Genomic DNA, 12,267 nt, shown 5'->3' on the forward strand with positions numbered 1-12,267 from the left:
TATTTTATACATGTAAAAACTGATTGTATTGCAATAAACAAAATGGGATGCTTTGATAAACTTCAGAATTTCATGTTATTATTATAATTTTCTTCCTTTACGGTTTTAAACATACTTCCTAATTATCGAAAGCATTAGAATGAAATGTGTTCGGCAAAAGCTGTTTCTCTCATGAGACAAGTTTCATTCAAAATCTTTCTGATTCCACAGAGCTAGAGACTATTAAGGCAAGAACAATAATCAAATCATGCGCTGGTTCATTTCCCTCAATGGAAGTGACAGAAAAAATCAATTTCTTATCTCTCTTGAATCTTTTTGATCACTCTCTGCTTTCTGAAAACATAAAAATGCTGAGGAAAATAGTGGTAACTTTGCCTCCCTTTCTCATTTTGTAAAGAAATACTAGTCAAGAATTTATTAACACTTGGTTAATTTAATGTATTCTTTTACGCTATTTTAGATACTGAGATACTTAAATAATATAGACAAATTTGTTTGTCTGGGGAGAATTAAAAGTGCATCCAAGCAGTTGTGAGTCATTACCTTGAAATTGTGGGATAGTATAAATGAGTTTTCAAGCCGTATTCATTTTATATTACATAGAAGAATTAGAATTCCAAGCTGATTTAAGTGAGGCGATTTATGTGTGTCGTTCTTTTAAGCTTTGATAATGGCCTCTTCCATTTCAGTTTCCATGAATTTGACAGCCATTACCAGTCACTACTCTTAACTGCAGTCACATATCTTAAGGAATTGCAATTTCTGTTTTGCACTTATAGGAACTTGTCATCTAAAGATCTGAGTCAACTTTACAAAAGCTTAAAACCATAAGAAAATCCCTGGGAAGAGCAACCACTTCATTTCACTTCCAAGATTTGCAAAATGAGGTACAATGACTCAAAACTCTTGAGAATCTGGAAAATCTGACAAATGGGCTAATACATATTATTAGTCACTCAGGGTTTAATATGTTCTTCCTGCACTGGGGCTTAAGAGCAATTAGTTTACAAATGATAAAAATGAAGAACAATGACACAATGAGACTTGCTTTAGGTCAAGCACAAGTGAAGAGTCAAAAACAAAACACTGTCAAGTAACTGTCCTTTTTTTCATTCCAGTTTACAATTTATTTTCAGTCCTCATTCATATCAAATTTCAATTTATGCTAATGATTTTTCGGTGGTTTTAAAAATGACCTTTTTGTGCTGTCTTAAATATACCACTGGATTTTTGTGTGAAATAAAAATAAAATGTATTTTAATAGCATTTAAATGTCTATTTTTAATTTAGAGAAATCAACCTCCAGATATATCATCCTTCATAGAACACATGCTAAAAATAGTATCTGTGCCCTAAAAACAGAGACAAATAGCTAACATATTTCTTACAGATGGCAAATGTAATTCTCAACAATAAAATCTAATACAAGTTACCGTGGTAATTTATTGGAAATCAACACACCTTTTCCTACTATATGACCCAGGAGAGTAGTTAGCATTTTTTTATGTGTCATGTCTAATTTCTCACTTTACTGACCTGGCTGTCAAAGTTCGATATACAGGAACTGCTTATTAAAAGTTATACCTTGCATTTTATGACCCAGTTGTGCCATTTCTCAACTGACTGCAGGAATTCACCACCGTAAAAATGCACAGCCATCTCCCTCTCCCCCAAATTGTTGCTTTAATGAGCTAGGAGGGTGGTAGACATCCCTCTGGCAGCAGTGACTCCACTGCTAAGGACACCCAACCCAGTGCTTTGCCCATAGCTGTCACTTAATGCATATTTGGTGAATGGGAATGATTTGTTGCTTTTTCACACAACAGCATTATATGAATCATCTTTAAGCAGCCATCAGTGAAGTGAGATGTTGAGCAGGTTATGAAACACCGTCAGTCAACAGATTGTTTTGACCTAGAAATAATGAGAAAATAAAGGTGATTCTGAGAAGGAAGAGAGAGTGGTGTGTAGATGGGTGGTGGCCACAAATATGCTATTCTGTTTGTGATCTCTGATCACATATGTGGAAATGTGCTATGTGTGTGCTAGATGATATCGGTGGGATTCTTGCAAATATCTTAAACTAAATTATTATTTTTTAAATTATTATTTTCTAAATTAATATTTTGTCATTCTCAGACAACACAAAGGTCGGAGTTCCAGTGGATTTCCTCTGCTCTCATCTGAGGTTTACTTGTGTTTTATAACTTCTGTTAAATGCTAGACAGATGCCTGTTAAAACAAATTGAACTTTTGAACACATAGAAACTGTTTACCCAGGTTGGGTGACTGTGTTATTTTTCCTTTGCCTGTTTTGCCATCAGGTCATTTATGAATAATATGTGGATGTTCATTTCTCACACTTTGCCTGCCCTTGCTTACTACATATAATTGAGATTTAGCTGAATACAAGAGTTCATATATATGCTGTTGAGATATTCCTAAGGGGATATGTAGGAACTATGTCTAACAATGACAGCTCTCTTCATTTAAGAGGTTAATTATTTAATACTTGAGGAGTGCCCTCTAAGACATCTCTCTGAGTAGCAAATGTCTTCTATAAAGCACAATTTCACTGAATACACGAGGCAAGTAACCTCATTAAGAGCAGAATGTGAGGGCAATGTTCAAATAGGTTCGAAGGTGTTGACAATGTAAAAAGAATGAGGCAATTAGTGGGAACTAGTCCCACTGACTGGCTATACTCCTCTTTCATTCTTCTCTCATGGAAACGGTGAACTCAAGAGAGCTAGTTGCTCTTTCCCTATGAGAGTTACCAAGTTTAGAAGAGGATCCATTGCCTAGGCAAAGACCTTGGTATGCTAATTTTGGGCCACAGACCAGCACCATAAGTGGTCAATAAGGAACTTGTTTGAAATTCAAATATTGAGCCCCTCCCCAGGCTATTGAATTCCAATCTCTGTTTAACAAACTCCTTAGGTGATTTGTGTGTACTGTAAAGACTGCAACAACAACAGCAAAAATAGATTGTGAAGCACTTCTCCAGGGACTTCTAGTTGATTCTCCAAGAGGGAGGACACAAGGAACCTATATTTTGTCAATTTCTGTGGTATGAGAATCATCTATACTTTGTCAATTTCTGTGGTATGAGAATCTCTTGACCTTCCAATCACATCAGGTATAATCTTGGAGGGTTTTCAAGACTTAAAAACCTGTCCTTCTGATGATGCCCATACTGTAGGTCAACTGGTGGCAGTTTTGTCCCCTGGGGATATTTGTGAATATTTGGAGACGTTTTTCGTTGTCACAACTGGGAAAGGTACTATTGGCATCTAATGGATAGAGGCCGGGGATGCTGCTTAACACTCTATAAGGCATAGGACAGCCCCCCATGATGAAAAATTACCCGGCCCAAAATGTCAATAGTGACAAGATTGAGAAATTCTGCTGCAAAGTTCATATTACTCAGAATACATTTAATCACCCCATTCATCACATTTACGAAGTGAGTTATGTATATTGAATCATATAACAGAGAAGTACAAGATAAAGACCTTTATCAATAATTTAATATTTAGCTAGGAAAACAAGTGAAAAATAAAATAAAACAAATAAAGGATGTCCAGCGACTATGCCCACGTGCAATTAAATACTAAGAGGTTTGGCCCACATAATTAGTTCAACAGGAATGATACAAACTGAAGGTTTTATCATTCTTGGCTTCCAATATTGGTTTTGTCCAGGATCATCCCTTTGTTAGTTATTAATTGAGAAATAAGTTAATCATCAGTAAATAGTGGTCCTTTTCTTTCTTAACAAAGATGCTGCTTGGATATTCTATTTCATACTGAAGAAAACTTAATGACCAAAATGACTACCAGGCAAAAGTATGCTACATAATAAATCTCCATGCTGTAGCTGATCAGGAAAATCTGCAATCAACAGACCTTTGAAAAAATATTCCAGTGTTGAGGCAAAAATAACATGGAGTTAACCTCACTTAAATCACATATTCCCTGTCTAAGGAAATAGGTTAGTTTTCATGCCTGTAATTTTGGTGGCAATCAAATAACCTTTTTCAAATGTCCATATCAAGAAACTCAAAGGTACAAAATCACCAATATCAGACAACTTGTGCTCCTGCCCTTCGTAATAGCCTCCAAGTGTGGTGTTATTTTTGTGTGTTTTGTTTATTTTGCCATTAGCTACCAAGAAAAAAATTGGGGTCAGCTGTTCAGATGTCTTACATAATTGAAGAAGAGAGAAGCCAGAAAAATGATACAGAAGAAAATTTGGAATGCAAAATGTGAGATCTTATCCAAGGAGAGAATTTGTTAACCCCGATGGCTCTGATTTGCAGATGCTGCAGCAACATAACTTAAGTTCTTTAATCTGTTGGCATTGCATAAGCAATGAAGTGGAACAGAGTATACTACCCTGATATGTATCTTTGGCATAAGTATTATTTTAAGCTAGTTATTTTTAAGAAACAGCAGATATAGAAGAAGCTCTGAAAACCAAGAAGTTACCCTTTTGTAAGACACATTTACATTTACAAGGGAAATTTCCGTTTACCAGAGTTTCTCCCTCTCCGTACCAGAAAGAGGATGACTTCAAATTTTTAGAAACTGGTCAATGGAGAAGGCAAGGACTGAAATATGTATAACAACCTTATCCTTGTTTACTGTGCTTTTACTGATAACTTTCCATAACTGTCCCTCCCTCCAACATCTCATTCCGTCTTTAGTTTGAGATGGTATTTAAGGTGGTGGGTCTGGCCATTTCAAGGAGTTACTCGGTTTTCCTGAGTCTCTCCCATGTATACGGGAGGTATGCATGTTATGGAACTTCAGTTTCTTTTTCTCCTGTTAATCTGGTTTCTTATTACAGGCCAGTCCCCTCCAAGAATCTAGAAAGGTAGAGGGAAAATATTTTTCTTCCCCCATGGCAATGACTCAATAAAATTGATTCTTTCCTGCATGTCTACTCAGTTTTTAATGGGTCACTGTCTTTCTAGGAAGATGCCACCATATAGAGAGGTAGGAGGTTTTGATATCTGGGCAAAGTTTGGTTTTTCCATATTGTGAAATCAGTGGTCAAAGATGTCAAATGAGCCCCGAGAGAGGTTTAAACAGTTCTATGGTCTTACTGTAGCTCTCAGTAAATAAATGCACTAGGTAAATACTAACAAAGATAGGGACACATATTACAAGAATGATTCATTATAAGAAGGGATAAGGAGTCCACTGGGTCTAAATTCATCCGGCTTTAAAACAATGCATCCTAAATGATGTGCATGTTAATTACATTACTAAAGATATTCTGAGGACTAGGGAGTTTATTGAACAAGTCTAATTCCTATCGACTACATTCTTTGGAGGGAGAGAGAGTGTGCACAAGAATTAAAATGGGTTTGAGGGGGAATAGAAAAATACCTAGATGTTCATCATTATTAACTAGTGCTAGTCTCTCAGATAGATGCTTTGCCAGTTCCAAAACGACTTCATGATGAATGAATTGCCTTATTATTATAATTAATATATCAAAACACAACCATTCAGAACAGGATTGATAATGAACATCCCCTTAATGTGACAGTTGCAAAGCTAAACATTCCCAAGAAGCACAATTCTATATTAGGAATGCTTAATATCAATATAATTTAAAAAGCAGATAATGCCATTTCAAATTAAATAGGTTCTTAATTCCTGTTCATTTAATTTTATGAATGCCAGACACATAGTAGGCTCTTAATAATTATCATTAAATGTATGAATAAATGAAAGAAGATCTACTTTAGGGCAGTACATTCAAACTAAAGTAAATCTACTATAAGGTAAAATATACAATCAATGGAACAAAATTGCTGGAGGTAAAGCTGACCACATTAATAAAAGATAAATTAGATTTGAGGGAGGTTTTAATGAAACACATTATTGTTGCATCCTCAATTACCAAGAATATCATGTGGTTGGAGCAGAGAAATATAATAGCTAACATTTATTGGGTGATAAATATATGTCACACATGTGATATACATACTGACATATATTAGTTTATTTAATCCTCGGACCTGCTCTATATGGAAGGTATCATTATTATTACAATTTTATATGTGAGAAATTTGAGGCTCTCAGAGATTAAGAAATTTGTCCAACATAGCACACATAGTAAGCGCAGAGTTGGGTTTTGAACAGACAGCCTTGCTCCAGAGTCCACAACCTCAACCATTAAACTGTTTTGCTCCAATAGTAAACGTACACACTTTGAGGTCATCTTGAGTTAAAGGGTATGGACCAAAAACACAGAGTGCAAAAGAAATTTGGGACCGCCTGATGGGTACAAGGGCAGCTAGGACTGAGCACAATGCTGCTGAGTAGTGTCAGGGAAGGGAAAATTCCCCTCTACCCTTCTTGAGTTCTCATGGCTAGACTAATAATAAAATTGAAACAATTTAATTTGTGAGTATAAGAGATCATAAATGATGCTCAAAATCATAAAATGATGCTCAGAGAAATGACAGAAGCAGGCACCTTTTTATACTTTTTATACAAAGAAACAATAAACTTTTGAGGAATTCATAGGACAAAAAAAAGTTAGTTCTCATTAGTATGGAATCTAAGCGAGGTTTGGGCTTGGGTAGTAAATTAATAAAGCGGCAACAAGGTTTGTTTACGTGAGTTTTTTGGATTCCTTAACTCTGGTGATAAGGGTGTCCTTTCAGCCTCCAGGGGCAAGGAGGGCACCTTTCACATGGGAGATTTATCTCCTGGTTAAAGGGGGGCAGATAGAGAAGGAGATCCTTCTTGCATTGAAAGTTTCTTAAGTACCTTTAATTCAAAATAATCAATATGCCATATGGGATATTATGAGGTGGCATACCCTGGGCGCCAACAGTTTCCATTTGTAGAATTGGTTGTGTCAGGGAAATGGAAAATGTAAAAAAATGGAGAGAATAGGAAAGGTCAGAGTTTTGGAGGGAAACTGAAGGTCAGTGTTTGATGCATGTTGAATCCAGCACCAGCAACTAAAAACCTAAGCAAAGGCATCTGGGTAAAATATTCAGAGACTTCAACATGGAATTCAATCATGTATGGATAATAGTGGGAACAAGAAATGACACAATACTGAATGTATCAATTCTCCGCTTTGGTTCTTTTTGAAGCAAGGGTCTAACTTTCGAGCTTGTCAGGCCAGAAAGTGGAGTGAGGAATAAGGGGCGGGCAGTCATAGACTAATATGGCCCTATGGCCCTTGCCCCTTTATTCTTTGTCTCTCTTTCGCTGCATAATCCAGTTCTTGGTATAGAATGTGAAATATATCTATATCGAATGTCTGACATTATTCTGTCAAAATACCTTCCCTGGCTGCAGGAATCAACAACTTTGAATATTCTCAAGTAAGGTTTATCTATGATCAAATTTCCTGGTAAATTTTCAGCCAGTTTTTGCGGAATTAAGAGTTTATTATTTTTTTTTAAGATAAAAGGCTGGTCCAGAATCTAACTTACCTTAATCCTAGATGAATTATTTATTGTAGTATCCTCTTGGCATTAAGGAAGACTCATTTGGCCTGGGAATGATATCTCAAAAAACCCATACCACCCATTGGAGGGCTATAATACCATTTTTTTATTGCATCAACAATATTGAACAAAAGGCAACTGTGGTGGAAAAAATGCCTAAGTAACTTTGGCAAAGGTGTGTCCTGGCAAGATTACTTGTCAAAACTGATAATTTGTGATTTACAAGATCTGTATTCATCAAATGCTTTAACATATCTCTCTAGGGAGGTTTTAAAAAGAAAGACTTTCAAGGGCTGTAAGATAAGGGATTTAGGAGTCAGTGACAGAAAAATATGATTAATACTGACAGTTTCCATCTCCTTCTCTGAGCTTTAGTCTTCTGAGTAATATACTAACTCATCTGGTAATTACATGATTACTAGTATGCCAGCAATTTGACTCTTCAGGGATCCTATGATTAAAACCCCAAACTATCGGCTTACAGGTGTTGTACCCTCACATTCTTAACCTTGCAAATCTGGTGACAAAGTCCTTTTTTTCCCCAAAGATGACTGGGATAAACCATTCCACATGATTATAAGCCTCTCAAGGACAGGAGATTGCATACATTGCTGCCTTGGTGAATTGATGACATATTTGCTTGCATCCCCCTTAAAAAGAAGGCACACATTAACTTTAAGAAAGACTTTTGGAGTATATGACCTTGAAGGATTCTTTAGAGCTTCTTAATGCTTTCATTTTGCTAAGAATAAAATGCTGTTGGCATAAATACATATTTGAAAATCATGAAAGATTTAAGTACTGAAAGGTGCTCTAACACTGGTCACAGTTTTCTTCATGTTTAGTTTAGATAAACAGACATTATTGGGAAAGTTTTTTCAAACAATTTCCTTCACTCTTCAATCATTCATTTTTGTAGCACTAGAAGCTTTTTGTGGCTATAGGCAACTTAACCTTAGGCCACACACGCTAAAAACAGCTTGGGGTGTTTGACCCATTCTGGCCATGTGCCTGTCTGTAAGAGCTTTAATAATTGTATCCCCTTAAATTTGAGGCCTGAAAATAAAGTTTGGGAACTTGTTGCAACAATGTTGCTAACCTTTTCTGATGTCAGTGGGATTATTCATTATGAATTTGTGCCAGCTGGACAAGCAGTTAACCAAGTTTATTATTTGGAAGTGGTGAAAAGGCTGTGTGAAAAAGTTAGACAGCCTGAACTTTTCACCAACAATTCATAGCTCTTGCATCACGACAATGCACCAGCTCACACAGCACTGACTGTGAGGGAGTTTTGAGCCAGTAAACAAAGAACTGTATTGGAACACCCGCCCTACTCACCTGGTCTGGTTCCCAGTGACTTCTTTCTTTACCCAAAGATAAAGGAAATATTGAAAGGAAGACATTTTGATGACATTCAGGACATCAAGGGTAATACGAAGACAGCTGTGATGGCCGTTCCAGAAAAAGAGTTCCAAAATTGCTTTGAAGGGTGGGCTAGGCGCTGGCGTCGGTGCATAGCTTCCCAAGGGGAGTACTTAGGGGGTGACCATAATGATATTCAGCAATGAGGTATGTAGCACTTTTTCTAGGATGAGTTCACGAACTTAATTGTTCGTGAACAATTATTGTTCAATTCATTGCCTTTCCTCTTTATGATTAGTACTTAATGGTAACTCCTACTTTGCCCTAAAAAGAAATGTATTTTGTCCAGGTCAACAGATTTTTATTTGTGCCCTATATATTCTCTCCACTACTTCCCTTCTTAAGGAATAATTCAGACACTTTAATTAGAGTATATTGAAGAGAGTGACCAGAATGGTGAAAGTATGTTATCCACACAAAGGAAAAAATTAATAAAAGAAACTAAAGAAATTGAATCTAGGGAAGTAAAGGTCCAGCAGGATCACAGTGACTGTCAAGGGTACATTGCCATTAATCCCCCTTGCTTCAAACACAGATGTATAGCCCAAACTCGTAAAGGGCTGTTTTGGGGAAGAGAGATTAAAAATGTAGAACTGGGGTCAAGGGACAGATAGACAGTGAATAGAGATGCTTTCTAATAGTTACGTTTTTTCAAAGACAGAATTGGCTCCTGAAAAGGGAGTGTTGACCCAGTATAAGATGATAGATCACTTGGGAGATGTTATGGAGTAGTTCAATTACACATTTAAGATGATTTCAACGCTGAGAAGATATTTCTGTCCTTTTATATGTATAATATGAGGTGTAACTAAAAAATATGGTGAATGTTTAAATTAAAAAAAATTATTACAGTGAAAGACACATTGCCATTAATCTCCCTCAAAATACTGCCCCTTGCTTCGAACACACCTGTCCCATCATTCTTGCCACTTTCTGAAGTAGTTCTGGAAGTCCTTTTTCATGAATGTCTTTAGTTGCGCTGTCGTGGCTGCCTCAATGTCCTGAATCAATTCGAAACGTTTACGTTTCATGGTCATTTTGACTTTGGGGAAGAGCGAGAAGTCGCACGGTGCCAGGTCCAGTGAATAAGGTAGGTGAGGACACACCGTAATGTTTTTATTTGACAGAAATTGCCATCTACCAGAAGCTATGTGTGACACAGAGCGTTGTCATGATGGAGGATGAAGGAAAGACACACGCCAAAGAGGACTTCTAGAACTGCTTCAGAAACTGGCAAGAATGATGGGATAAGTGTGTTTGAAGCAAGGGGTATTAATGGCAATATATCTTTTACTGCAATAAATTTTTTAAAATGTAAACATTTACCATATTTTTCAATCACACCTTGCATTTCTATTCAAGATTCCTTCATTGACTGAATACATATGTTAAGCTAGAGAAAGAAACAATCATATGGCTATCTGCTGCTTACTTTTCCTGTTACACACATTCACTTAAAGTAGACTATTTTAATATTGTAGTCACCTTGACAATAGACGTGTGTATTTTAATAGCTTTCAGTTACATTATTCAAAAGGAATCTATTGCCCAATAAAGTGCGTGTGGGGGAACAGTCTTCAAGGTTTTCTTTCTTTTCAACCTCAAAGAGTCTAGGATTAAACATGTACTTTGAAATTAAAATCATTGTAGATTTGCTGAGTAAGAGAACATCAAGTGTACTTGTTTGAAAAACTAGAAAGTTTTTACTTAGGGTAATATAAGAGAAGTATTTTTCTTTTGTAATGTACATAAAAATTTCACCAACTATAAGGCATAGCTCAAAATTTACAATTATCCCTAATTTCAAACAATTCAATATATATTTATATATATTTTAACCCTGTGCATAAGGTGTCGCGGCTGCTGTAGAATCAGATTTAAAGTGGCAGATGTTGCACTCAACCATAACCTATATTACTTGAATTATTGTTAACAAATAATAGTTGACTAATAATAATTCATTAAGGAACAATTAATGAATTATTATTAATCAAGGGAGGATCTTACATATGTAAAAGTTTTCTGAAGCAGAAAAAAGAACGTCAAGGAGTACTGCAATGCGGAATCCATCAGGCATAATTATTACACTAAAGGAATAACCTTCCAATAAGGAACACAATTTTGGACTTACTTAAAACTATTTCAGTTATTTTTAACTGATTTGACTTTTTCTAATAATAATAAATAACATTTAATTAAATACTTCCTGTGTACAGGCTTTGTGCCAAACTCTTCACATTTCTTGTTTCTTTCATCCTTTAAAGCACAGAGTCAATACTATTATTTTTCCCATTCCATATATCAGGAAACTGAAGCATAGGGAAGTTAGATACCATGCCCAAGGTTATATAGGTGGTATTAAAGCAGAGCAATAAATCCAAATTTGACTCTAGAGCCTGAGCTAGTCACCCATCCACTGTATTATTTCCCTTGATGGCCCAACTGCTAATGTGATTATTTTATTTAGAATAAATTTGTGTCGAAAAACAAATTTTAATTTTTTTTTTGGTTCCCAATTATTTCCCTCTCATTATAGGCTCAGTTGACCACTCAAGCTTAGAAGGTTACACTCACCCCGTTTGTGAAGGAGAATGCTGGCATGCCGACGTCCATTTCCATTTTCAACATAACAGGAGTAATTTCCCAAGTCACCTTCTTGTACAGAGTCCACAATTAATGAGATGGAAACTTCCTGTTCCCCAAGATGTTCCTTGAGAATTCTAAAATATAAAGCGAAACGAAACAAAAAACCCCACACAAACATACACATACATGAAAAAGAAAAAAAATTAGAGGAATCTGAATCCGATGTGAAAATACCTATAGTATCTGTGCTTCAAATTTGGCTATGGATTGATGCTATCTTAATTAAATTATATAATGCCCTCTTCACTTCTAATGAGTAGGTTTGTCTTTGTAGCTGCTAATGAAGTTGAAGTTAATTATCTTTCTTAGCTGAACAATCACACTGTCGTAATAAAGAGGAGAGAGAGACCTTGAAGAAAAGTTTACAAATGCTTTCCCTTTAAGAAGAAATATGATATAAAGGTGAGATAAGAAATTCTAATCTCTTAGGCTGGAGGACTAATTATATATCAGGTTAATTAAAAAAAAAGGAAGAATAGAAATTTTCTGAGTTATTTTGACATTTCTGAAGAAATCTCCAGCCTGTTTTTTTAATGATACAAATCAATTGCCTATTTTAAAAGAAATATGAAATTATAAACCTGTAGACTAAGTGTTCCGGTGAAGTGTTTAATTCTTACATTTAAAATTAATAGTAAACGTTCATTAACCTCACCGTCAAAGATTTTAGTCACCTTTCAGAGCAAGTGGAAATCTTCAAAGTAAAGTTCCGT

General features: G+C 35.7%; 1 protein-coding gene across 1 annotated transcript in view; it reads right to left on the reverse strand.

Moving 5' to 3' along the window:
- The window catches only part of IL1RAPL1 (interleukin 1 receptor accessory protein like 1), a 1,293,699-nt gene that overhangs the window by 25,579 nt on the left and 1,255,853 nt on the right, over positions 1 to 12,267 (reverse strand). The window contains exon 8 of the mRNA XM_033119931.1: positions 11,483 to 11,628. Coding sequence (XP_032975822.1) covers positions 11,483 to 11,628 — 146 coding nt within the window. The remainder of the gene's footprint in view (positions 1 to 11,482; positions 11,629 to 12,267) is intronic.

This window comes from Rhinolophus ferrumequinum, chromosome X (assembly GCF_004115265.2).
Source record: "Rhinolophus ferrumequinum isolate MPI-CBG mRhiFer1 chromosome X, mRhiFer1_v1.p, whole genome shotgun sequence".
NCBI classification, from domain to species: domain Eukaryota; kingdom Metazoa; phylum Chordata; class Mammalia; order Chiroptera; family Rhinolophidae; genus Rhinolophus; species Rhinolophus ferrumequinum.